Here is a 27,630-nt window from a genome sequence, read left to right on the forward strand (position 1 = left end):
GCCATTTAATAACCGAAGGAGCTCAAATTAAGTCGGTTCTCAGAGATTTTAATGAAAAGTGGAATTGCCCATCGTATTCCAAGAAGTTTTAAGCATATTACTTGCTCGCTTAAGTGTTTCTCTCATCAAACGGAAATAAGTTGGAAAGAGAGGAGTTTTGGATCCTCCACAATATCTGATGCAATCCAGCTACAGTCAGCATTTCACTGTTCGTTCCCAAGCCCTCCTCCAGTGAACTGCCAGGACTGAGCATGGAAGCTTCTTCCTTCCCCACGCGATCTGACTCAGGAGTGTCACCCCAACATAGTCACATTGCTTTTATTTAGGTCTTCTGCCAACAGTTACAGGGTAACAGACACTTGGGACTGCAAAGTCAAAGTTGCAAGCAAAAATCAGGACCAAGGCAAAAAAAATAAAAATAAAAAAAATAAAAATCCACAAAAGCAATCAAATCAAATATAAATACAATGTTCTGGAGCTCTTTAATCATACCGTTTTCTTTAATAAAGAGGTGGTTACGATCTTACAGTATTTTCTTTTGGCCTAATCCAAGGATTTTGTTACTCTTTACCAGTCTTAATTCCACGCATACAAAAAAAAAAAAAAGTTGATATCCAACCTTTAAAATATAAGCCATATTTTCTTAATAAAATAAGTTTTGTGCTGCTGCTTGTTTAGTAAGTACTGTACATCAACTGTTCACGTCTATTTAACAAATGGACCATACGGAGTTCAAGCTAAAGCAAAAAAAAAAAAAAAAAAAAACAAACACAAGAAAAACAACCCAAACAGAGTGTCTTGTCAACACCCTATGTACAGTTCAACACTTGCTCGTATAAAGGAGGTACGAAAGGGGCTAGAATTGAACACAAAAGCACTGGAGTCCCCATCAATTTTCTTTCACAACTATTGAAGTGCAAATCACTCAGGCAAGATATGAATTTCACTCGTTTATTGCTGTCCAGAGCTGTCTGGCTTCCCTTGCTGAAAGAATGACATTCTTTTATTTCGTTAACTAATTTTCCAAGAAGAAAACTTTCCACGAGGCAACGCTGAACACTCGGGCTTTGTGACACCAGGCATCAGGTCAGAGGCTTGCAAGCACCAGAACCCCCCGACTGCCCTGGAAGCTCTGGGGCGGGGGCTGCTCTGCCCCCGCGCCCCCGTTACGTTCCGATAGGAGATCAGGGAAACAAACAGCATTCAACAACTGACAGGTAAATGAAAGTGATTCCTCTTCCCACAGGACTGCATGCACTTGGCGGTGGTTCCAGTCGCAGAAGGAACACGTGCGCACTGAGAAGGCAGAGACTCGGGAGCCGTTCAGGATGTTCACGTGGAGTTTGTGGCTAACTACAAGTCCTGATATGTAGCTGGGTTAACACCTATCCGCTAGGGGTACCAAAATGCACAGCACCTCAACATGCAGTTTTTCACTTGCATCTTGGACAAGAGAAGGGTAGAAATATCGAATGCTGGAGCCGCGCAGAAGGTACAGTGCATAGTCCATTATATAAAACATGCGGGTAACTCAAACCCCTCCTAAATTTCTTCAAAACGGAAATAGGGTTTAAAGGGCACAGCAGCTACTAGTTTGGCTTTTTTATTTATTTATTCAAAACCATGAAAACCCAACGCAGAGGGTGAAATAAGGGCAGAACATGATCTGCAAGTCAACAGCTGAGAGTTTCAGAAGCTGTGAAGCTTTTGTGTAGTTAAAATTGCTGTTAAAAGTAGGTGCTACATCAGCAAGTCTTCATTCATAGTTTTCTATGAACAGCCACCTTACAAATGAGTGCAAATCTTAAAGGTCCATTTTACATTTCAAGTCTCAAGGTTAAAAAAAAAAATTGTTACAGAGCAACAAGCTGTTTCTGTAAATGCCCACGCTATCTCTTTTCAAATGGTTAAAAATGGCATGTGCTATGCCACAGCTACTAAAAGACATTTCAGAAGTCTAGACCCAACTAAAACACTAAAATAAAAAATAGAAACCAAAATACCTTTGCCCCTTGCTGCAGAGCAGCAACCAGGTGCTTTCCGTTGTAATGCTGGTGAACAAACTGATTTACAGAGAGAACCTTGGCCTAAACCCCGGTTTTATTCTTAGCGAGGGGCTTTCTAACACAACGTGAGCAGGTACAGCCTCTCTGAGATCATTTTGCTTTCAATGCACACAAGCCAGAATTCCGAGGATGAAATGGAGAGGTGCTGAATTTGTGTCACTATGCAGGCACTTGTGTAGAGGAATGTAGGCTTCTCATGTTGACACTTAGTGTTGACGCGTTCCCTGCTCTCTAAAAGCTTCCCTAAGAGTTGGCTACCCTACCGACCACGTAGAGTTCCTGGTCTCCTCCCCACCACCTTGCGGATAGACAGCAGTGGAGTTTGACACAAGGTGCAAAGGAGAATATGAGCCAAATACTGTAGTCTTGAGGACAAAATACAACTGTGCTAAATGTAGGATCTTCACAGAAGGTGACATCAGTGGGCTCAGCACTTAGTTTGCATAGCATAGTGATGTCTTCGTTTTTCACAAATATGTTGCCCAGAAAGAAAACAGGTAGAGTGAATACCTGGTGCTAGGACAGATTAATGGGCCAACATGACTACTGCTGTTTTCATGAAGGCAAGGCGAGTTCAAACATCGGAAAGTACAGAACTAAAAGATGTGCTTCTATCCACACGTACTGACAAGGGGCAGTGCTTGGGATAGATCTGCTTTGAAAACGCGTTCGCTCTTGGCAGTAAAATGGTGACAGCTCTTCCCTGAAAGAGCTTGGTAGGAGTGCACACGTAATTCTTCCTCTTGAAGGAAGCGTTGTGCGCACCTTTCATATCAAAAACCAGATAATCTGCCCACCTGATATCGGTAATGAGTTGCTACTACTGCCCTGCTGTGCATAATGGTCATTCTGTGCAGCAAAATGAGTCTGAAAAGCAGTCACTATGTAACTACGTTACTGTTGGGAAAAAAAGGTTTTTTTTTTTCCTGTAAAGAACACAAATCAGTAGGAGTTTCCCCCATGACAATAATGAGGATTTCGCAATTCTGACTAAGGAACAAATGTGGTGTGCTTTCAGAAGAAAAACCCTGCGCGTGAAATCAGTGAGACCGTGACACGAAGAGCAGCAAAACCTAGCAGCAGACACGGTGCCAGTTTGGAGGTGCTGACGCTGGGGTACGCGGTACTTCTGAAAGCAGCCGGCCCAGGCAGGCATGTGTCGAAGGCACATGGTGCGAGGGAGATGGGTGCTGAGGAGTACCCCGGAGCTGCACGGACTGCAGTTTGTAACACTCACCGGACAGGAAACATGAGAAATCTCTGGCGCGAGCGCACAGCCTCAGGAAGTGCGGTGATGTAAACTCTGAGCATGTTAATGACTTGTGTATTTTGGCAACAGACTCGGTATCATATAAAAATAATGTTTAGTAAAAAAATCCCGGTGTCCATCATAGAAATTCAGGAAAAAAAAAAATTGATAGCGATTTCTGTCCTCATGGGATGACAATGCCCCCATTTGTCAGAAACAGTTTTAAATAACAAGTAGTACATTGGAAACAAAAATGGGTCAGCAGCCATTAAACGTGTCCTATATGAAAGTGCACATCTTTCAATGGAGTTTAACCACCATGAGGTTGTGATCTAACACAAACTGCAACTTAGGACCATAGAAATTAACTCCTTCCGATGGAAATATGGACCACCATCAAGACAAGATTACTATTTTCCTTACAAGATTAAAAACATTGAAATTTTGCAGCATCATAGTAAGGCACTCACCCATGGAAAAGTCTGTGACTGTTGCTTCAAGTGGCAGCAGCTAACTAGCTTTTAACACAAGGAAGACAGTTTTCAGTTCTGAGCTAAGTGCTAGGGTGCCTTACATTATATGGGGGGAATTATTCGGGGGCGGGGAACTGTTAGTGTTAGAATTCTCCTATAAACTAGTTGTTTTTTCCCCCTTAACCCATTAAAGCATCTCATATTCTAAAATATTAGTTTTATAAATCTAGTCTTCTGTTTTAAGGCTCTAAAAATCCCCTCCCCCCAACCCCCACAAAAAATACCTACCAGCGCCTGGTGGGCAACGGAGGACCAAATCCGCCATTTCACAGTCAGGAGTCTATAGTATTGCATCTTAAAAATGAAAACCTGCTTCCGCCTCCTGGGAGTTTTATCCCTTCCTTGAATGCCTTCATGTGTTTGGTCAGGTCAAAATTTTGCAAAGCCAGAAAAAATTAAAAAAATAATCAGTCTCTTCCAATCCTACGAAGGTGTTGGATCTTTCTGTCCCGTGGTGCTGGTCTCCTGCCTCAAATCGACGCTGCCTGCCCTGCAGTGATTTCTCATTGGAAAAAAAAAACAAGGTGTCCCAATGCTTCCTTTTTTGTATGGCTCCTACAAATCTGAAAGCTTTCTTGAGTGAGGTAACAAAAGTTAGGCTTTCAAGCAAAGTACATGGTACGTAAAGTGTCCTGATGAACCTGCACAGCCTTCGCCAAGGCCTGGGGGTCTCTGCCGTTGCTCTGTCCAGATATATGGCTGCCCTCGCCACTGAAAGCGCAAGAAAATCATTGTGTGATTATTTAATATTCCCCCCCAAGGCACACTGAGAAACCCCCTTGGACATCTGAGTCTGCTGTTCTGGACGCTGTCCGCACCTCTCCCTCGTGCTAAGCGTGAACTGTGCCCAGCACTGCGGTGATTCCAGCACCCCGAGGTGGCTGCAAATGCTCAAACACCCCAGGGATGCTCCCCCAAGTCCGGGATGAGATCGAGATGGGATCTGGATTTACCCCTCCTTGACCCCCATTTCCTCCTAGACTGGGACCTAAGAGGACGTAGCTACGGGCAGGTCTGCAGAGCTGCTCTGACCCAGCCTCTTTTGGACCCGAAGGCAGTGCACTCGTGCCCCGCTGCTCCTCCCTAGGGTTTGCCCTCCGTGAACCCGCAGGACCAGCCCGCTCACCTGTCGTGCTCCTTGTCCACGAGGTGGTACCGCGCTCTGAACGCCACCAGTCGGGCGTAGTACGCCGGGGCCGGGATGGAGACCGAGCGAGTGCAGCGCACGTACGTATGGCACAGCTGGTACGTGAGGATTTGCAGCTCATCCGCCGTGAATCGGTTGTCATCCCAGAGCACGTAGTAATGGGACGGCCGGCTCGTACCCTGCCAAGAAAAAGGGAACGGTGTGAAATGAAAGGTGCTGCCCGTGCCTGCAGGCAGCTGCCTGGTATCCCGATCACCCTCCTCCCCGATCAAAATGAGACAGCAGAACAGCCTGAGCAGGAGAGAGGTCCGTGCTACCCTAATTTAAGAACCCCACATGTGAACAAGTACCGTGAGGCAGGAAAGCACTTTGCACTGATGTGCAAACCATGCCCAGGCACTGCTGGTGCTTCCGTGCTGCTTCTTCCCCAGGCCCCTGCCACCGCACAGCATCGCGCGTTGCACCAACGCAGAGCCCCACAGCTCCCCACCGAACCAGGCCAGCTCCCTGCTGTCCTTGCAGCGGGAGAGGATGCCAAAAAGCCTCTCTTGCGGAAACAGCTGTAGATTAAGTGAGTGCAATTTCTTCTGTATGGTTTCTGACTAATCTTGGCTGCCTGAAGAAGGGCAGCTGTAAAGCAAGCCGCCTCCTCCAGAGATGGCTGGCCCCAGCTCTCCCGCCCACGGGCAGACAACAGGTCCCTGCTGACAACCAGGCGCACCAGCAGGCCCAGCGTGCTCAGGCACCAGCTGACAAGCTGCTGAGCTGGCCGCTCCAAAGAAGGAAATTCTCAGAGGAGAGATCCTTGGCTCCAGGAGAGAAACCAAGCACACGCCACAGAACGCAGCGGCCACGCCACCTGGCACCTGCTAGCCCAAACCGCTGCAACGGCAGCTTGGAGCAAGTGCCCGTGTCTCCAGGGAGGGCCCCGTCAGATGCACGAGATGCAATCTGCAGCAACGACCAAAGAAAAACAGCAGCATCGCAACGGCCAGCTCTGCAGCACGGTACCTGAATGCCTGCATGACTGCACAAGTAGAAGTCGAACTCAAAGGGGTGGGTGATGTTTGTATCCACTGTTGTTCCGGCTGGGATGTTCCCACTCTTCCCAATCTACAGGGAACAGAAAGAGAGATCCAAGCACTGCACAATTTAAGTATTTCCAGCTGCCCGGAGCACCGCCTGCAACACCTGCTCTGCATTAGGGCCACAGCACAGGGTCCCCCAGCTCAGCATCGCTGTTTGAGAGCACCATGCACAGCCACTCCGCTCGGAGGGAACAGAAGCAGCTCATCCCGCTCTGCTCCCTGCCCCAACAGGCCTGCCAGCATTTTCTGCAAGCATCAACACCAGCCATGACATAGACAGAGAGCACACTACATAAAAAGGCAGGCAGGCAGGGTGAGGGCTGGGCACTGGCCCATCCCACTGCAGAAATGAGGATTAAGTGAGTAAAACTCCAGGGATCTCTGCAGAGAGAGCACACTAGAGCCTTTGATTTAAGATACCGGGGCTTTTACGCCCTGGTCAAAAATGGTCCTTAGTTCCCAAGATTAAGTCTTCATGCTCAGGGAGAGCCAGAGTCTGGTTAGACGAGATTTAAACCCTAAATATAGATCAGAGAGTTACTGCACAGCACACACAAAGCACACATGAACTAGCTGTGAGCAAGCAAGGGGTTATTCATCCTGTCACAACGTCAGCGGCTACAGCTATCACCAAAACAACAGATGTTTTCAAGCTGACAGAGGCTATTTCAAGAGAGTCACCAGGATCATCAGCACCCAGTAACTCATAATAACAGCAAACAGCTGTCTGGGTTTCTAGAAGCAGCCTAATCCACATGGATACGGGAGTCAATTGAGCAGCAGATTTTATTCAAGAAAGTGCTCTGCCTGCCAGCAACGAGCTTTCCGCTTGGTAAAGTCCAGGGCTGACTCTCCCTAAAAGCTGGCGATGAAATGTCCCCCTCCGGCCCTGCTGCTCACCCTCTCGTTCTTGTCTGCGCAGAAGAGACGGGTGTGATGCCTTTTCTGGACGACGATGTAGGTGATGCCAGGCTGGTAATCCTTTTCCAGTTTGATGCAGGCATCGCGGATCGCTAGGAGCTCGTAGTGAAGGATCTGGAGAGACAAGCGCACGCAGAGTGAGCGGATGCAGCAGCTGGTTTCTGCACCCAGCTGTCCCTGCCCGCCCTCAGGGAAGCCACAGCAGCCAGCGCAGGGTTAGGCAGCAGCGCAGGGACCAAGAGATCCGATACCGTCATCCACGAGCATTTGTCAGCACTGCGCGTCCCCAGACACAAGTGGAAAAAGAGAGAGTGCTCAAAGTTAGCCTCGGGAGATGCTTCAAAGCACCGACTGCCTGTTGCCCTCGTGCTGCCAAGCACGTCCTCGGTGACTGCCAGATGCCCAGCACCGGCTCCGCAAGGCTTTGGCCCAGCTCCCGCCAGCCAAATCAGCCCAACACCACCAGCACGCACAAAGCATTTCAGCAAAACCTTGCCATTTCAGGCAACAGAAATGCTAGTGAGGCAAGCTCGGGGCCTTAAAAAGACCCTTCCCTCCGGCTGCAGGCTGGCCTGCTGCCCCACAGAGCTGCACGCCCCAGCTCTGCCGGCCGAGGGGGATGCAAGCGGTCCTCACCTGCGGGAGCTGCCCCTCGGGAACACCGTCACGGTAGAAGATGATCCTGGTGGGTTTGAAGCGGGTGGATTTGTAGAACTGGATGAGGAGCTCCCTCACCATGTAGGACAGGTCCTCGATGATTTCCTGGCGAGGTCGCTGCACGCGCACCGTGGCACAGTACCGGCTCGGGTGGGCGTCCATGCTGCCCACAACCTGCAGGGACAGAGGCGGGCCAGGCCGACGCGTTACCAGGGGAAGGACGGGGGAGATGTGGGACTTTCCCAGCCTCTGACTGCTTCCAACACCCACAGCTGGCCGTGGGCAGCACCCTGAGCTCACAGATCAGGAGATGGGACAGCAAATACCATGAAGACAACTGCAGCCCAGAAAGGACAACCCTGGTGGCAGCCACATCCCAGTTTCATGCTCTGCAGTGCCCTTCGGGGCATTTACAGGAATTCCCAGTGAGATGGCTGGGCTGGCACCACTGAGCCACACGGGGCTGTTACTGCTCTGTCCCTGCTCCTGCTCAACAGCAGAGGGGTGAAGGGGGAGTGGGGCTACAACTCCTCTCCCTCCATCCCTCACTTGAGGCTTTGGGCTTCCACGAAGGGCAGCTCAGCCCGAACCCTGCTCTGCTGTCCCACCAGGACAAGGACACCCCCAGGTACAAAACCCCACCATCGCCGTGCTGTAAAAGCCGCTTAGGTCTTTATTACAGCAAGAGCAGGGAGCTCAGCCCTTACCTCTCCAAATGTGGCAAGAGCACAGCCGCCCTGCCCGCACTGGGGTGCCGGGAGGTCTTTGCCCAAAAGGTGACCGAACCCGGTCAATGTTTGCAAAGAGCAGCTGCCAGCATCACGTCCCCGTGCCCCGCTCCGCTGCAGGAGTCACCCAGCGCAGCCCGGCGCTCCAGAGGGGAGACCCCGAAGACGTCAGGCACGGAGGCCGAGGGCAGCCAGGCTCAGCCATGACGCAGGGGTGGGGGCACAGCGTGAGTCACGGTGCCGAGGTGGGTTTTAGCCCACGCTGTGACACGCTGCCACGCTGCCTGGGCGCTTTGCTGTTCTGAGGCCAGCGGGACACTGCTGCGTGGTCCGCATCCCGCCCACCCGAGCAGGGAAAGCACCGCAGCCACACATCCTCTGCGGCGCTGAGCCCATCCCACGGCCCCCACCCTCAGCACGGGTTTCGCTTTTGCTTAGCGAAAGGAGCTCTAGGTTCTGGGCTGCTGTCAGAGCTGAAACGCTCAGCAGAAATGTTTCCTTTAGCCCTAGCAATGAACCCTTTCCTATCGTCTTATTAACAACGTGTCGAGAAGAAGGTTAAGGCCAAGTCTATACCCTTCTCCTCCCCTGCAGCTCCGAAAAAGCTTTTACAAAAATCAAGGAAAACAAAACAAACCACAGTGGTCCTGTACAGAAAAACACAGAAAGTGTTTTCAGAGTGGAAGCACCGCCGCCAGGAAACAGACTGCCCTGTCCCACCCACACCTATGAGCAAACAGCCAAAAGCATTTCCCAGCCCCTTTTAATTAAGAAAAAACCACTCCTACAGAGACATTTGCATGCCATGGAAAACCTGAGCTATGAGTCCTGGAAAGCTAAGAACTGAATAGGAAAATGCTGACATGCTTAATTAAAACAGATGCTGTGAGAACCTGACACTCGCCTTCACTGCGAGGAGCACAAGGACAACATCCTGCAGGCTCCCAAATGGCGCGCGCTGCCAGCCAGCCCCACCGGCAGCTGAGCGTCGCATCACTCCGTGGATGCTCGTTATTTGCTTGGGGTAAATAAGCAAAGTCACCCCATTTCTCCCCCCCCATCTCCAGTCCCTGCTCTCCCTCCCGGGAAGGTGCCTCCCAGAGCTGCTGTGCAGCCAGCACCGAAGCCTCCAGCCTCAGGGAGCACAGCAGCAGCACCGAGCTCCCCGCAGGCCCTGTCCAACCGGGCCCGGCACATCACGAGCCCCATCTGCTGGCAGCTGCCAGCTCTCCCGGCTGCTGCCAGCTCTCCCAGCTGCTCCTCAAAACCACAGCTCCTCCGTGAAGAGGCAGGAGGGGACTGGGGCCCGCAGGAAGCCCCAGGCAGAGCCTGTGTCATGAGAGAACCCCAAGCAAGCCCCAGGAGTAGGATCCCCTACAGTGGCACCTTCAGGTGTTTCCCACCTCCCCGAAGTGGGATCCAAGCACCCTACAGAGCATGGGGCCACCCTGAGAAGTGTCACCATGGGGACAACGGTGATATGATACAGCCTCTTCACGGACACACAACTCCTGTTCCAGCTCCTGCCTCCCTTCAGGGCTACCAGACACTGAGCCCAGTCTCGGGAAGGGACTTACGGCTGTTATGGAGGGTTTCTTCCCATCTCCTGCTGGCGGGTGAGTGACGTCGGCCCCGAGGAAGATCACCGGTTGCTGAAAGACTGCAGAGCTGGTGGGAAAGGAGAGAAAGCAGCAGTCAGCCTTTTGGGGCATCTCAGGGCGATGCTCAGCCCAACACAGATGAGCAAATTGTACAGAGGACGCTGTGATTCTCTGGGCTCTAGCTTGGGCACTGGCACATCAACAGCTCGCTACAAGGCGAGATGAGCTCGCCTACATTTCAGATACTTTACAGAGCAGCCCGTGGGTCCCCCCTTCCTCAGGGAAGGCCATGCTGGCAGCACTGCGACGGCCCAAAGGAAGGCAGGCCAGGAGGGACGTTGGAAACGAGCCCTAAAGCTGCGACAGGCAGCAGCTATACGAACCGCTGGTGAGGCACAAGGATGTTGTTGATCCCGCCAAGCTTGACGTTGATCTTGAGGCAGAGGTTGGAAAGGGTCTGCGGGGAGGTTTTCACCACGTTCTTGACCTGGACACACTGCGTGGCCATTCCCAGGAGGGTGTCCCCAACACGCTTCACCTCAGCTGCAGGCAGAGGAAGCACGTGAACAGGCAGGCAATGAGCAAAGCACAGCTTCCAGTGTTACCCTCCAAAATCGGGGGAGAAAGCGGGAGGGCAGAGCCAGAGCAAAACCCTTCTCGTCCCCCTGCTTGCCCCTGCCCCAGACGCACCATACACCGGTGTTTTCCCCGGCAGGATGACAATGATGAGCTGAAGCCCTGAATAGGTGTTCTTGAGGTGCCGAAACATGGGCTCCACGCTGTCTGCACCCTGGGCGTATTTGCAGAAACAGGGTTGGCCTTGGATCGGCATCCCTGCATCCTTGGAGATCTTACGCAGCTGGTCCGTAAAGTTCCTGCGCGCGGGAGGAAAGAGAAGTCAGCCCCTCTGCACCGCAGCACGGGACAGAGCTGCGCCCATCACACCACCACGCCTCCAATCTTACAGCATCCAGCAACCCCGAGAGGGATGGCAAAGGGAAGTCACTGCCTGTCTCAGCAGCACGTGCACCGCACGGGGAACACAAGCACAAGACGACCAACAGGAGTTAAGAGCGGAGTGACCCCTGCCTGGCCATCCTCTCCTCATGCTCTTACCCACTGTAAGGATTTTTCCTAAGGACTGAAGGAGCTGTAAGCTATTCCCATTTAGATGATTTCAGAAGAAGAAGGAGCAGACCTGTTCCCTGGGACCGTTGGTTTCTAGGTGACTGCAAAGCTGGTGCAAGCCTTCTCTTACCAAACCAGACAACGTGCTCTGGTGTGCGCAAGCTCTGCTGCACGCCAGGTCACCAAGGATAAATCTGATGCAGGGAGAGCCACAGGGAGCGCAGGGCTCCCAGCTCTGCCAGTTGCACTCCCCCAGCCCAAAGGGGTGGCAAGAGGAGCGCTGTGTCACTCCCACCTGCACCCAGTTCCAGCAGATGTAGAGGCTTTGAGCTGCTCCAAACCATCCCAAAACATAACGGTGTTAAACGGAGCCAGAAGAGCCAAACCAAACGCTCGCCTCGATGCATCCGCCCTTGGTCAGGAGACACCTGGGTCCCCAGCAGAACCCCAGACCAAAGTGACTGCTTTTCTGACTTAAACTCCTAAAGTACAAAGGAAACCACTCCAGGGTAAATCTGAAGCAGGACAGAAAGTTCATTTGATAAATTAAACTCAACTTTGAGCTCTTGGGGTATTGCAGAAACTTTTAACTAAATATCCCTCGTAACCCATCCAACTTCCCCTGGAGGGAATTCAGGTCAGAAGAGCCCAATGCAGCGTATCTGGCTTTATGGCTGACACCATCAGAGCAAGAAACTGCAGCTACCTGCTGCAAAGAGCAGACTGCGGAGAGACTCACTGTCAGTCCACGTGTATGAGAGTGATGATGTGCTAACTTTAACCTGGCAGGCTTTGCGATGGCTCAGGGGCTGTTTGCAGCCAGGATAAACAGTCAGGCACTGTGGATAAACTAACAAGGAACAACACTGAACACCCAGTCCGGACCTGGATCAAATTTGTACCAGCAAGCAGTTCAGCCGCGCAGAGATCCGATATCTGTGATAAGGGAAGTGCAGCCTGGGGCTGGGAACAGCAGGGTGGCTGCCCTGCACGCCAACACATCTCCCTCTGCCTCTTCCCACCCTCGCGGGCTGCCCGTTTCCTTACTTCAGCACCTCTTCTCGACACTGCTTCTGCGGGGCAAAGCAAGCAATCGCCCAGACTTTGATCTCAATGCCGTTGTAGAACTGCTTCCCTCGCATGTCCCACACGCCTTGGTTGGGAGTTGCAATGGCCCGGTTCTGCAAGGCAAACAGACGGTCAGAGCGCTGAGAGGCCGCGTCCCGCGAGGCAGGGAGCGGGACCGCCTCTGGCCCCACGCCGGCAGCCCCTGGGGAGCGCACGTGTCGTGTCTGCGCTCCCCATCACAAAGCTGCACACCCTCGAGAGCCGAAAGCAGCTCCCCGCACCTTTAGGGACTAGCACGGCACTCAGCCACAGTAATTCAGAACCTTCGCTGCTCCGAGGTGATGGAAAATAGACCTGAGCTCTTCTCATGCAGCACCACGAGGCAGCGGGTCCCGGGCAGCCATGTGTCCCTCTGGGTGTGGGCGCAAACCCCAACCACACCTCAAACACGCGGAAGGATGATCAAACCTGACTCTGAATACCCCTCTCTCTTTCCACCCACTTTCTTGTCACTGCATTACTTTTGCCTCCAACTTTCAGACGAGTCATATTGAGAAACACAAAACAAACAAAAAGACACAAACAAATCCAAGGCACTCTGAAAAAAATTCCAGCTCTAACCCACAAACCTGAAGGCAGCACAAGTTTTAGTTAAAACCGGGGTTTTTATGCTGCGAAGGCATCTCTGCACAGCACATCTGAACACCCCCAGCACAGCCCTGCTTACCCTGCCTCCGTACTGCAGGATGGGTGCTGGCAGGACCCTCCCCGTCACCTCCGTCATGTCATCTTTCACCTTGATCCCAAACTCCTGAATATACGGATCCAGGTTGTAGCTGGCATTCTTCATCTGCACAGGGAAGGAAGGGCCAGTGGGAGGGAATGAGACCAGCTGCTTCATCCCACACAGCGTTCAGCTGACCGGGAAACACGGGCACAAAATATTTTCTCTACAGCGCTGAAGTCCTCTTTGTAAGGAGAGGGGAAGCGATTTAACACAAAGGGCCAAATTCTGCCCTCCAAAGTGACCCAGGGGCAACCTAATTTTGAACGAACTGACCAATGCAGCGAAGAGCAGAGCCTGCTCCTAAGATTTAAGGCTTCAATGGGAAGGTTCAGACTGGCAAGACGCTGTTATCAAACGTCGCAGGAAGAATATCAAATGTCCCCGGCTTCCAAAGCCCAGAGACATTGGTTTGGATAACAACAGGGCCATTAACCAGATCCTGTCCGTCCACTGCTGGAGCCAGGTTTATCGTTCCCCTGCTCGCCCCAGGCAGACCTGGGGACACAGAGTTCCCGTACCACAGGCTGATAATGCACAGTCCCCACGTGTCTGGAGCTGAAGTCATTTCTCTAATTTGTTTTTCTATTTTTAGTCCCAGATCCCTTTGTGTCAGGTTCCATCAACGTGAGGACCTGAATTTGCTGCACGTGTGTTTCCACGGTCACTTTGAGCTGTGTTCTCCTGTACAAGCGACCATTACAGGCACCTCTGACAGGGGATGCGGTAAGAGGAGAGGAATAACCAAGCCATTAATCCCACCAGCATCTCTTAAACAGGCTGAAGCTGCCTTCTGCAGGGCAGCTCAGGAGCAGGACCAGAGCCAGGCACTGTTCCACAGTGCCCCAGCCTGCCACCAGAGCCCAGCCCGACAAAGACCCCCCGGTGCAGGGGCACGTACCAGGCGGCTGATTTCCTCCTGCCTGTCCGGGGCAGACCTGGCCGTCGCTTTTATCATGGTTGACGTTTGATTGTCTGTGAGCTTCTTGATGCACCGCTGGCCTGCCACGATGTTACACACCTGCACGCAGGGGAAAGAGAAGCAGCCACGTGTTAGGAACGTGTGAGGCATGGAGAACCACAGCCGACCTGTCCCGTGGGTGCAGCACTCAGACCCAGCAGCCAGCCCCAAACCAGAGGTGATGAGCCTGCAGCGGCAGGAAAATGGCATCTTTACAGCATGGTCTCACCCCTCACTTCTTAAAAACGCCTCTCGCCAGGTCAGCGCTGTGGCAATTAACACCCATTATGCATTAGCTGCAGAATATTGTCATGCACCTGCCACCAAAGGCCGGAGGCCGCTGCCTTTGCTTTTCACGGTGCCCAAAAGCCGGGGCGCCCAGCGGTGCGGAGCTGGCACTCACCTCCAAGGGCAGGTACGTGTGCTTCTGCTCCTGGCCAACCTGGAGACAGGGTAGGTGAGGGTATTTCAGCTGCAGGTTGTATTTCTGCTTAAAGTACTGAGCCACTGTGCACTCCACTGTCTGACCGCTCTCCAGCTGCAGGGGAAACCTGGCAGAGGCAGGACACAAAGGATGCACCTACTCAGAACAGACACCTCCATACCTCAAGCACTACTTACTCTGGCTGGAAAGAAAGGGAACTGGTAGGCTCCCACCGTGAGCTACCACAAAGGAAAAATAAAAAGCAGCTACCACAAAGAAAAAATAAAAGCAGAAGAGCAGCATTTTCAGAAATCAAGAAAGGAATACTCCGATCCCAGCGTGAGACTGAGGGCCCTAAATAAAGCTCTCCCTCACTAATCCTGCTAATCAGGGTAAATGTTTATTACAGGACATGCCACACATGCCACCGCCAGGTACATAAATACAGCCACACTGGCACTCACAAGGGCTTCTGTGCTTGGTGCCCTCTTTGGAAGCTGAGCTGAGCTACAAAGGTTAACCAGCTCCTGAACGCTTATAGGGGTGAGGAGAGCATGACGGGCAGGAGGAGGTACAGCTCACTTTAAAACTAGGAAAAAAATTAAAACTTCCCCAGTGCAGGGCGGGGGGGTTCTGGGCCATCAGTAGCAGGAGCGTGTGATGCCCAGCCTCACCCGACACCACCAGGAAATGGGGATGCAGCACGGAACGTGCCCGCCCCGCACACTCGCCATCCCAGTGTCTCCCCTTTCCTGCCAGCGCCGGGCTAGGCAGAACCTGCCCTGGAAATGCCCACGGGCTGCAGACAGCAGGCAGCTCGGCACCGGGGGTACCTCTGCCTCCCCCCGTCCCTGATGGGTGCTGCAGAGCCCTGTGGGGGTCTGTGGGGAGCGGCTCAGCCCCGGAGAAGCATAGGGTGCACTTGGTCTGCAGCCCCCCAACACAGAGGGGGCTCCCTGGCCCAGCCTCCTCCCAGGCACGTGCAAATAATTTAAACACAGGGGATTGCTTTATCCCCTGACAAAGCTTTTGCTTTGGCAGCGTCTATTTTAAGCAAGAAGAAAACCAAACTCAGAGGTAAAAACTAGGACAACTCCTGGCATGTCAGCTCCCGCCCTCTGCAGCGCGCTGCCTGCCAGACAAAGCATCCTCCTCTCCGCTCCCACCCTCTGCATCCCGCTCGTGTTCACGGCGCATGACAGCGCGGCGCGAGCTGCTGCGCGCAGCACTGCTGCAGAGCGCCAAACACACCGCCTTTCCCTGTCACAGGCTGGAGCTTCCCCCTCCAGCTCTCCCTAACACCAACAGCAGCTGCTAGAAAGGAGAACAGCTCAGATTTTTCCACGGGCATCTTCCCACCCGCCTTACGTCTGGTGGCTGGCCGGCCGCCTGGTAACGTTACACACGCGGTATTTCCTCTTCATCTGCCCGCAGTGGGTAACCTCCACCTTCAGACCTGACGCGAGACAGAAAGACACAGCAGAATCACTGGTAAATGTGGGAGCAACTCCCTTTTGCCCAGCTTCCCCGTGACGCTGCAAACACCTTCCTTAAATAATTAACCGTTTGCAGAGCAGGCAGGCTTGCAGATGCCTGTGAAGTGCAGCGAGGGAGGCAACAGCGCCCCAGGAGGCATTTTAAAGGTGCAACCCCCGCGTCCCCACCCTTGGTGCCGGGGCTGGGTGCAGGACACGAGCTGATTTACTGAGGTCAGTGTTTGTGGCAGTCCCCTAGTGCCACCCCAGGGCTCTACCTTTGATCTCCTTGGTGAACCGCACTCTCTGCGAGTCTGTCAGTGGCTTCGGTTGTTCGTCGATGTTCCGGATATCCAGCACCTCGCACATGAACTCGATGACAGGCTGGGCTTTGTAGAAGGCCGTTGCAGACACTGCAGGACAGATACCACGATGAGTCTCTGCTCTCCTCCAGCAGAGGGACCTGACCCAAGAGCATGCCAGATGCAGCCTCCCTGAACACATCCAGCCCCGCTGCTGCAGTTCCCCACTGCAGGCCCCCAACTCCATCACATTCAGCACCGGAGATTTGGCTCCCACCGGACAGACCCTACATGAGAAGCCCCCAACCCAAAGAGATGCTGGGACCTGGCCTGTGCTGCTCTCTGCGAGCAAACGTGACTGTGCTGTGCACGCTGGAGAGAAAAAGTGTTTATGCTGGCATGAAAAATACATCACCGTCAATGTTGAGCATCATCTTCCACATGGCAGGCCTGACGGACTGGTGGAAGCCGAACCAGACCTCCCTGCCGCCTCCCAGGGGGTGGTAGTAGCCTTCGGGCGGGGAGAAGAAGGAGCGGCCGACGGGGGTGTACCTGCAAACCGAGGGAACAGCACGTCAGACAGCAGGCACCGACCACGAAGCACCCCCAGCCCGTCAGAGCCATCGCTTGCCCCGTTGGCCCTGCCAGCTGCACGCCCCCATTTATTTCTCTTGCAGGAGCATTTGCGGCGATAACATCACCGCCAGTGCCAGACAAAGCAGCCTCCCCGGAGTCCTTGAAGAGCATTCCCAGCCACAACGGCCTGCCAAGGACAGCCGGCTCCCCCAGCACAGCCCCTCCCCAGCACATTTGGTGCCTCCGGGGGACGCGGCAGAGTCCTGCCTCCCCCAGCGCCCACCTGCAGCCCCCCCAGGTGCCGGTACCTCATGGAAGCCAGGTGCCTCATCGCCACATCCAGCGCCTGGACGGACTCCAAGGGGACGGGGATCTGCCCGCTCACCAAGGCTTCGTGGAGCATGCGCCAGCTCACAATGGCCATCCACTTGATAGAGACCTTAAATATCCTGTCCTTGCCTTCCCCTGGGATTGTCACCTCAAAGTCAACCTGGGAAGGGAAGGGGAGCGATCACGGCATTGCCACAGGACTTCAAGGCCACAGCACAAGGAGACACAGGTTGTTTTTAGTGGGTTAGGGTGCACGCGGCACATTGTGCATGCCTGCATGCGGTCCCCTGCCCCCCTCTTACCCTCTCGTTTCCAATAGGTAAGGCCGTGACCGTGTAAATGTTTTTCTTCCCATCGTAGACTGGTTTTCGGTCTCCGAAGATCTGAGGTTTGAAGTGTTGTACCATGTACTCCACGACCTCCCTACACAGACAAGCAGAGGCAAGAAAGAGGGACACAGGGGAGAGAGGAGCAAGGTTTGTTTCGCCAGCTTCTTCACAGCCCAGCACCTTTTGTGACCTGCCAGGTCCTGAGCTTCTCCACCTGGGGCACCTCCGGGCTCTCGCTGCAGTGCTGCAGGCCAAGGGATGGCGGGGCCAGATCTCTCCCAGGCAAGAGGGCCCCCACATGAACACCCACGTGCCTCGCTCCACGGCTGGTTAAATCAGTTTCAGCAGAACAAGTTTACACAGCACGCGGCAATGTGCCCCCACGCGCACTGGAGCTGGCTGCAAAGCCGCCGTGCTTGCCAGGAGGGCGAGAGGGAGGGACTCGCTTCCTGCGAGCACGGGCTGCCAAGAGCACAGGGAACAGCAGCTCCAGCATCTGCTTCGCTGGCCTTCGAGGGGAGGCCGGGGGCAGGAGGGGAAGGGGAGTGAAAAGAGCGACAAAAAGCTAAAAAATAAATTAAAAAAATAATTAAAAAAAATAAAAAAAAAGCAGGCAATGGCCTGAGATCTGGGGCTTGCTATTTTTAAAATACGTGACTGTTGCCAAAACAGCACAGCTGCTTTGAAGAAGCAGGGGACTGTGGTAAGGTTCAGGACCTCCTAAGCTATCAGGAACAGGAACAAACGCTGCTGCGCAGATGCAGCTCACGAGGTTCAGCCATCTGCGGACGCTGGGCAGCGCCGCAAGCCCAGCACAGAAGGGCTCCAAGCGCACAGGGCTGAGAACGAACTGACCGCACCTGGCACTGTCCAGGCCTGCTGGGCACGAGCACGGCTTCCTGCAGGGCCCCAGCACCACTTCCAGCACTGTTTTACCACCCCAGCACAGAGAGAGGGCAAAGGCAGCCACAGACAGTGTCACCCTGGTGATTTCCACCGCTGGAGAGGGACAAAGGCACTTATTGTGTCTCCACAAGGAAACTGGAGGTGGGAAGCGAGTGCCAAAACCTCTAATACTTGCCTTACCTGTTGACTCTGCGTGGACATTTGTCGGGTTTGATATCCACTTCATAATGGTACACATCGATCTTGGGAATGTCCACCTCAAAGTAGTTGGCTAAGAGCTTGATGGGCTTCCCAACGGTTCCTATCCCGGGCCGACGCGGCGCCTGAAATACCTGCTGCAAGGGTGGCAGGTATGCGCCTGCAGCTGCGGGGAGACAAAACGGGGGTCAGGAGGAGAAACTCCAGCACCCGGTCAGACGACACCGAACCCACAGCCCTCCGTCACCGCACCCCAAACTCACACCCAGGGCGCGAGGCAGCAGCTGCAGACCTGGGACCACGGCAGCAGGGGGTGGAAGGAGCTTCCCCGGGGAACCACAGCCAGCTGAGCTGCCACACGGCAGCACCCGGCGCCCTGCTCCTGCCCTGCCTCCGCCAGCCGCTCCCATGTCAAACCGCCTACCCAGCGGGTAAATAATCTCCACTTTGCATTAGGGCAAGTAACTCAAACAGGGCCGCGTGTGGCAGCTGCACAGAGCTCGGAAGGAGCAGAGGAACAAATCGCACGTCCCATGCCCAGGCACACCTACGCCCTAACACCTGAACTCTATTTTCTGACCAGAGGCTGGCGACAGAAGTTTGCTTCTCCCGACGCCAGGAGACTTGTTGTGCTTCGCTTCCACGCTACAAGGGCTTTGAAAGCAGCCAGCACGCTGCCTCCTCGCTGCGCTTCACCTCCCGCTTCACGCGAGGAACGCCGCGATCTGTAAACAAGCGGGACAGCAAGAGAAACTCTCCAGCTCTCGGGTTTTAAAGCAAGGACAGCCTCGGCCCAGCCGAGAGCCCTCCGCAGGCCTCCAGCAGCAGCAACCTTCACCCGCTCATCCGGCAGAGGCCGGCACGCTGAATTAGTGACGGCGCGCTTCGACCAAGGCCACCTTCCACGGCTGCCACTTGTTTTCCTTGCCTGCAGCTCCTCGGGGCGGCAGCCCCCGGGCTCCCCGTCCCGCAGCGCCGGGCACGCCGACCCTCACGACGGTGACACCAGGGACGCCCCACGTCGGGCTCTGGGGACCAGAGTGCTTTGGGACCAGGACAGCTCTAAAAACAGCCCAGATCCCGACAGCGCCGAGCAGGGGCACAGAGGCACCGGCCTTGCGGGGTCGCAGGTCCCCGGGGGACTCTGTTCTCAGCCCGTTACCTGTTACCGTGCCTGTGCTGCGTTAACGGCTAGATTTTGCAGGGTAACATTGCTTTGATTTCATACGGGTTGGTAACGATTGCATTTCAAACTCCAGGTCACAAAACAACCCAACCCCAGCACCCGAACTTTCTTTTATCCCTTCCTCCCTCCCCAACGTGCAATCCTCAGCTGCTGTTCAACAACAGCAGTCAGGTCAGCGAGGAAGGTGAACTCCAGGGAAGGCGCTGCTAGAAAACGGAGAAAATGAAAAAATATTTTGATGAAAACCTCCTCTGGATTATGGGAGGTAGCCAAAAATAATCCCAGTGCCCACACCCATAAAAAGGGATGCACCAGTTTTTCCTCAAGGCTTGTTACAGACACTCACTAATGAAGTTCTGGAGCTGAGGACGAAGGGACGGGTGCCAGCAGGGCACCGTAAGACTGAAGTGCTTTTCTAAACTGACAGCACCTTTGGACTCAAAGATACCTTAAAATATTGCCAAAGGAACATTCAGCACTGCTGCTTTTTAAACATGATCTGCCCTTTCCTGATCTGTACCTATCCCCGTCCGCATCTTTTATTTGTTCCTCCAAACCTAGCGAGGTCTTCAGCCAGCTGGGCCGGGTGCAGGGAACGCAGCCTGTGAGATATTCAGAGCACTCCATCTGGATGGCCAACTGTCAAAGCCAGCCCCCAAACAGCATCCCAGCTCCAATTTGGGATCCGTAACACATGGCGCTCTTAGCACCCCTCGCTCCCCTCCAGTTTCCTTTTAAATCCGAATTTCAATCCCAGGCTAAACGTATCAGATACAAGAGCAGCAACCTGAACTTCAAACTTGCTTTTCAGTTTTGCACCTGACCTCTGCAAGACTTCTCTGGATGAAATGCCACCAGGACCCTGCGTGTTTGCCCCTGCCGCCTTTGGTCTTAGCCAGCAGCGATGCCCAGCAGACCCAGCTGATTTCGTTTTCAAGCCTGCGAAATCGCGTCCCGCTGCTGGTGTCGGTGCCTGGCCAACCGGCCGCACCGCCAGCTCTTTGCTTTTGCTTCTGAGCCGGTGAGGCAGGAGCCCTGCGCTGCCCCCATGCGAAAACTCACAGGGGTGTTGAACACCCTGAGAGGCAATGCCGGGCTGCAGACGGACAGAGGAGAGAGGGATGGACGGGGAAAACGGGGCTGGAAGAAACCTCGCTCCACAGAAACCCGGCGCCCCAGCTGTGCCATTCGCCCACGGGTTGCAGAGGGCATCGGCCACGCGGCGACTCGAGCAGCCCAACAAGCACGATGGGGATCTCCGGGGCTGACACAGGGCTCGGGACACCCGCAGGGGCTCCCGGCAGTGTTGGAGCGCGGCGGTTCCCTGGCCCCTGCAGCTCCTCGGGCCGGGGAGCGCAGCCGCGCACCGCAGCCTCCCCGAAACAAAAGGGCGAGCTGCGCTCCCGAGGCGGCTCGTTTTAAGAAACCGATTTTTCTGATGAGCTACTCGCAGTGTAATTCGTGTCTCCACACGACGAATATTTCTTGGCAATCACCAGCTCCCTGGCTGCGAGCTGATGCATTTTTAAACCGGCGTTAGCAATCAACGAGGTATTTGCCAGCGCTGCTGGAGCCTCCGCTTCCCTGCTCTGCCTTTCGAGCACGAACCCGCGCGGGCCCTCGCACGGCGCGCAGGCAGGTTCGCAGCTCTCCTCTGCCTCTCCAGGAGCCATGCTGCTCCTCAGCAGCTGTCAGGGCTGGCATTCGGTCATTCCCTCTCCTGTTCCGGACCTTCTGATCCAGGAGATGATCCCAGAAGCTCTGCACGTGCAGGATGGCACCTCCTGGCGTCCGTGGCTCCCTCTCCTCTTGCTTTGCCTCCCCGAGGAGGCAGGGGAGCAGCCTGGAGGCACCGTGGCTCCAGGAGAGGAGCCGAAGCAGCTGGGGAGAGCAGGAGCAGAAGCGTGGTGCAGAACGGGATCCACACAGAGCTGTCAGGAGCGTGCGGGCACCTGCCCCACGTGGCGTCCTCGCAGCCTCCACCTTTCCCAAGGCACCCCGGGCACCGCCACACAACACACCTCCCAAAGCCCCCTCCAGCGCAGCACCGCACAGATCGGTCCATAAATAACGCCCTCCCACACAAACCCTTCCACCTGAGCATCTCCAGGTGCTTTAGGAGCATAAACCCTCCCAATTAAGACCATGAACCACGGATTAAGGAGTCAGCCTCGAGCAACGCAAGAGCTGCCTCAGAAGCTCGATGCAAGCCACGAAATACTGTGAACGCGGCGACACTTAACCGGACATCCCTGCTGCAGAGAACAGCGCCGCGAGAGCGGGGCAGCAGCGGGATGCTCCATGAAGACGAGGGCAGCAAGCGGGATCAGCGTCAGGGATGGAAAAGCCGAGCCAGAAGGTTTTATTTGGTGCCTGCAGGCCGCCGGGGTCCTTGAACGCGAGGAGCTGAAGCAGTCGGGCGCAGCAGCGCGGCCCTGGGCTCGCCGGACAGGGTCGCGGAGCTCTCCCACCCGCTGCAGCCCCAGGATTATCGCCTCACCCCGCCAGCAAAGGGCGGCCGATAATTGCTTTCCCTTCCCAAATTCCTTTGAGATCCCAAGCCTTTAAAAGAAGCCGTTAGCTCCCGGTGTTAGCTCCCGGCCTGGCGCAGCGGTGCTGCCCAGGACACGACTATTTATAAGCGCGGTAACGCCGGGGCAGCTGGGGCAGGGGAGGAGACGAGGGCGACGCAGCACCCAAAGGCACCCGGCAGCCCCGAACCCCTCCAGCCGGGCTCCTGCCCCTTCAACCCACGTGGGAGAGACCCCAAAATCCTCTGGCGAACCTGCCCTGGCCTAACCCTTCCCCACACCACGTCCCTGCCCCGCTGTGCTAGCTGCCTTGCTGCAAACCCCTCCTGAGCCCCCCAGCTCCATCGGCCTGTCCCAAAAGCCGCTCCCCACGGGCCACGAGGACGCGGCACAAAGGGAGCAGGAAAGGGGCCAGCGGCGAAACGCACAGGAGTCCCCCCTTTGGTAGAAGGAGCCTGGTTATAAAAAAAGCGACCCAAACAGCCCGGAGACAGAGGGGTTCCTCTGCATACCTCAACTCTCCATGGCAAAGCGGCGCAGACTCCCACTTTGTCATGTAAATGAGCGCGCCCAGGGCCAGGGGCTGGAGGGCGAGCGGCGGTGGCGCCGCACAATGCGGCCAGTGAGCGGGATAAAATCCGCCTGCCATTATAAATTCAGCAGCCGGCGAGGAACCGCGGGCTTCGGCACACAAAAGCCGCGTCCCGGGGCCGCGCCGGCAGCGTGGCGGGAGCCCCCTCGGCACCGCTGGGCTGGGAGCGGCGAGGGCAGGGCCGCCAAGGTGAAACTGCGTTTGGGGCGCTCAGCGCCGGGACAGGCTCCGTTCCCGTTATTTATTGTGCCGGCCGGCCGACGCGACCCGCTGACCAACAGCTGCCCGCGCCGGGGCGAAGCTGCCGGTGGAAAGGCATGAAATTACCATGTCATCTAAATCCTCTCCGCCGCCGCATTCAGACGAGAGGCCGGGAGAATGGGGCCCGAGACAAAAGGGAGTTTTATCACCGCAGAGGGTCTGGGACGGCCCCCGCCCCGCGGCCCCCTCCCCACGCACCCACGCCGCAAAAACGGAGCCAGGAACCTGAGGATAGCGAGCAAGGTGGTGGGGAGTACACAGGGACGTGCCTCCGGACACGCTGCGTGGCCCGTCCTCGGCCCGAATAAACCCTAAATCAACCCCACGCGCCACCCCAAGAAGGGAAAATTCCCCGTCAGGAGGCAAAGCAACCAGCAGGAAAGTCAACTGCAGCGGGCAGACAGAGCGGGGACAGAGCTGCCGTTCCTGCCTTGCACGGACCTGAGCAAAACGTACGAGAAACGCCATCCACAGGGCCTGGGGACGTTTCTCCCGGTGTCCCCAGGCCAAGGAGCCACCCTGTCCCCACCAGAGGCCCCGGGCAGCCCCGTCCCGCTCGTCCCCGCAGATGTGCGGCCCCATCTGCACCCACCGCACGTCCGCGAGCGCCGCGCGGCTCCCGGCAGCTCCGGCACCTGTTCTCCCCGCTGCCTCCCTCTGCCCCGCGCAGCGGGACGGGCTCCAAGCAGTGACATTCGTTAGCTGCTGCCCCGGAATAGCCAGCTGGAAACGAGACTTTTCATTTCTGGAAACGGTACAGCCAAAAAAAAAAATAAAAAATGGCGATTTCTGGGTGCTTCAGGCTTTTCCTTCCCTCTCCCCCTCCGTTTTTAAAGGATCCCCGCTCCTCCAGCGTTAGCGTTCTTCCAAAAGCCAGGTTTTCTCCATCTAGCCTCTTCTGACACGCACACGCGCTCCCAGTTTCCGAAGTTACCATCTCCAGAAGCAGCAGCTCCGAGCGGGCAGGGCAAGACAGGACCACAGGGAGCCCGGAGCGCAGAAGGCGCTCTCTGTACCTCAGCTCTGCGCACCCAGACGTCCGCGCCCGCTGACTCCCCGCCACCGCGTCACCCCGCGCCCGGCCAGGTTAGCGCTGCTGCAGCCGCCGCTCGGCTCGACGCCACGCCGGGTAAAATTAGAACATGACCACACGGCAGGCGGAGGGCTCCAGCCGGACTCGCAGCGTTAAACCCGTCCCCGCGCCCCAAAGCTGATTTTCCGAAGGGAGACCCCGACCCGCCCCCCCGGGCAGGTGCTGCTCCTGGCCTGCGGCTGCGTCCCAGAAATACCCCGAAGCTGTTTCCGATCTGTTTTACTCTGGCATTTACTTTGGAAAGCAGCCTGCTTCTTTGTATCCCCCGCACCCAGCATCTTGCTCTGCAAAGGGCATCGTTCCGCCACGTCAGCCCCCAGCTTGGGAATCGCAGGTGATGAACCCGAAAGCCTCGGGTTCAAAATCTCCCCAGCGCCGGGTGGGCGCGGTTCTGCCCTGCGTCAGCCGAGGGGCGTGCAGCCCTGCAGTTTGGGGAAAAGGAGCCAAACCTATACGGTGTGCTTTCCTTGCTCCACCAAAAGCTGCGTTTCAAATTGCTAACACTTAACGAAGCCTATTACACTTTATTTTCCAGGAGTCCTGTCAGCCAAGATGCCCACGCAACCCTGGACAAAGGAAACAATGCTGGAGATGTTGGATCCTGGCTGGATTTGAAATCACTTACTGCAGCCCCTCAGCGGGATGCTGGCGAAATCCCCGGCTTCCAGCACCCCCGGAGAGGAGTTTCATACCTGTGTCTGGCTGGCTCTCACAGGGAACCTACTGGTGCTACCACAAATCCATCACAACTACCGTTAACAGGTGAGGCTTTTTCTCTCCACACTGCTGTTAACAGGGATTATGAACCAAATTCTGTGTTTCTGGGGCCAGCAGTGTGGAATCAGGGGCTCCAGCAGCACAGGCACAGCCCGGTGCCTCGGTGGCATGAGCCGACCCCCAAGGGTTGTCCCCCTGAACCAACCCCCCAGCCCCGCACGCCCACCTTTTTGTGCCTCTGACCAAATCAAGGCAGCCGTCAGTGGGAAAACCAAAGTCCCCAAACCCAACTGCAGCCCAGCAGGCAGCTTGTCCCTCTGCCACACCGCCGCAGCGCCCAGCAGAGCCCAGATAGCTGGAAATTCAGATATTTCTCCCGGAGTCCCCAGGCCAAACACGCGTATTTGTCTCTCGAGTGGAGAGGGGCCAGCGCCTGGCAGCCAGCACCGCTCTCCAGGCTCTCCTCCTCCACGCGGGCCGCTCGTCCAGTCCCTTTCATCACCGACCACGAGCCCGGGGACTCCACTACCAGCGCCTAAAAAGGGCGGCAGATAGCATCTCTCCGGCCTCTTCCAGGAGGGTTTCACATGCGCTGGTGTAGACTTTCCAAGCACAAGCGAAGAAAGTGCACATCTGTGAGCAGCAGACAAAGAAAGCCTCCAGCTCCTGATAAAGGGACAGGACAAAGGCAAGGACAGCTTCGCCTTCACGTTTCGCTGTGGCCACGCGAGAGGGCACGTCCTGTCTGTGGGGCAGCCCCACGGACCCCGCAGTCCAGGAGCTTCCCCTAAAAGAGGTTAAAACCCCTGCTACAGATCGCAACACCGCGCTGCCGGAAAAAAAGCAGCGCCTTTCTACCTGATTTGTCTTCCTTTCAACGTCTGCCATCTTAATAATTTGACTCTAGTTTGTTCTTCACTGGGTTTAGAGATTGACTACAGAAAGAGTTTAAAGATAAATTGTACGTGCTATGTCTTGAGGCAAGGTGCTTCTCCTGGCTTTGTTTCTTGCTACAATCCCATCCCAGAAACACGCACATGTGAGTTCATGCTTCCTGAAGATAAAGAGATCCAACAGACAGAACAGCTTCGGGTTTTTTGCTGGGTTTAGCACAGGAAGACAACTGTTAAGATTAACAGCGTTTAGGAAGTTTGCAAAGGATAAAGAAAACTAAAAGTTGGGGGAAAACCAAGTTTAGCTTTTAAAACCACCGCACGCATGTTCCTCCCCCAGCAGCTGCCTGTACATCTGAAAATTTCCCAGGTTCCCCTCTGCTGCCTTTCCAGACATTTTCATGTTCAGCACATCCGAGCGTGGTTTTTTTTCCCCCCTGAGCTTTCTTATCCTGACAGGTTACAGCTCCGGCGTTATTAAAGCCTAAACGCAAGGCCCGCACCACACCGAGGAGACCGTCAGCAGGGGAAGGGGCTGCACAAGGCAGGCGGGCGGCGCGGCGCTCATCCTGCTGACACAGGACAAACATTTCCTGGCCCGCAGGGTGACCCCGGCGGCGCGGTCCCGCTACAGCCCCGTGCGGGAGAAGAGCCTCGACGAAGCCGGCTTCCCACAGCCGGATTTTGGGGGAGAAAAGGGCAAACTCCCAACAAAGGGGCATCAGGGCTTCGTTCGCAGCGCAGCCCCAGTGCAGAGACATCAGCTGGGCCTGAACCCCGGCACGTCCCCATCCTCCCCAGCCCATCCGAGAGATTTCAAAGCACCTTAACAAAATTACTGAAGGCTGACAGCGCGCGTGTCGGGGCGTGAGCTGTGCTATCGGCGTTTCCCAGACGGAGCCGGGCTGCAGGGGCACCATCGCCCCGGCCACGCCGTGCCAGCCCCGCGCTGCTCGCCAAATCACGGTCTCCAGGAGGCCAACACATCGGCACCACACGCACCGCTCCGGCGGCCAAAAGGTAACGTAGGCGCGTAGGTACCTCCACGCTAGGCTTCAATTAAACGCGTTAAGAAAAAAAAAAAGGACACGGCTCGATTTTAAACACGCGGGGGTTTCGTCTCGGAACCGCAGCACGTTGCGGCGGGCACCGAAGTCGCCGGCACGCCGCCCCGCGCAAGGCCAGGCCCCCGCATCGCTCCCCTCCCGGGCTGAGATAGCCAAAATCCAGCCCCGTGGCGCAGCGGGAGCCTGCGCTGCTCACGGCTGGCACCGGAGCATCTGGCACCGCCACGGCCCCGCTGCGTGAGCCCGGGGAGCCCCGGGGGGGGGCCGCGGGGAGCTCGAGGCGGAGGCCGGGAGCCCCCGCTTGGAACCGGGGGAGACTCCGGAGCTCAGCCCCGGCCCCACAAAGCTGCAACGGGGGGAGACGGGGGGCTGAGGGACGGGGTGGGGGGCGCGCACACGCACGGTGCTGCTGCTCCGTGGGGAGCGGGCACCCCCCGGGGCTGCCCCATAGCCCCCGGGGCAAGCCCACACTGCCCCGGGGCAACCCCGCAACCCCCAGGGAAGCCCCACAACCCCCTGGGCAGCCCCACACAGCCCCCTCGCCCCCCAGCTCGCCCCCTCGCCGGCTCCCCGGTCTCGCACCCGCAGCCCCCAGGGGGGAGCGCGGACAACACCTCCCGTCCGCGGCGTCCCCCCCCCCGGCTCCGCCTCCCCACCGACCTGCTCCCGAGGGTCCCGCTTCCATCCCATCCACGCGGGGCTCCGCTCCGAGCCGGGGGCCGCGGGCAGGGCCGGGCAGAGGCCGGGGCTCGGGGCCGGGGCCGGTGCCGCACCGCCGCCGCCTCACGCCGCCACCCAGCGCGCACGCGCCGCCGCCCG

The 27,630-nt window shown here is 56.0% G+C and overlaps 1 protein-coding gene across 2 annotated transcripts; it reads right to left on the minus strand.

Moving 5' to 3' along the window:
* Positions 1-304: 304 nt before the first annotated feature.
* On the minus strand, positions 305-27,630 carry LOC106037927 (protein argonaute-1). Of its 2 annotated transcripts, XM_048052695.2 has the most exons (19): positions 27,472-27,630; positions 18,454-18,637; positions 17,341-17,461; positions 17,017-17,198; positions 16,548-16,684; positions 16,109-16,243; positions 15,724-15,811; positions 14,335-14,482; positions 13,872-13,991; positions 12,914-13,036; positions 12,166-12,299; positions 10,681-10,865; positions 10,374-10,533; positions 9,967-10,057; positions 7,641-7,835; positions 6,984-7,118; positions 6,007-6,108; positions 4,975-5,174; positions 305-4,559 (listed from the first exon to the last, which is right to left on the minus strand). In XM_048052695.2, the coding sequence occupies exons 1-19, from the start codon at positions 27,494-27,496 to the stop codon at positions 4,451-4,453; spliced, it is 2,574 nt and encodes an 857-aa protein (XP_047908652.1). In that variant the 5' UTR covers positions 27,497-27,630; the 3' UTR covers positions 305-4,450. The 2 variants fall into 2 exon arrangements, with proteins under 2 accessions (XP_047908652.1, XP_013039560.1); XM_013184106.3 differs by lacking the exon at positions 27,472-27,630 and having other exon boundaries at positions 18,449-18,620.

This window comes from Anser cygnoides, chromosome 24 (genome assembly GCF_040182565.1).
Source record: "Anser cygnoides isolate HZ-2024a breed goose chromosome 24, Taihu_goose_T2T_genome, whole genome shotgun sequence".
Lineage (NCBI taxonomy): Eukaryota > Metazoa > Chordata > Aves > Anseriformes > Anatidae > Anser > Anser cygnoides.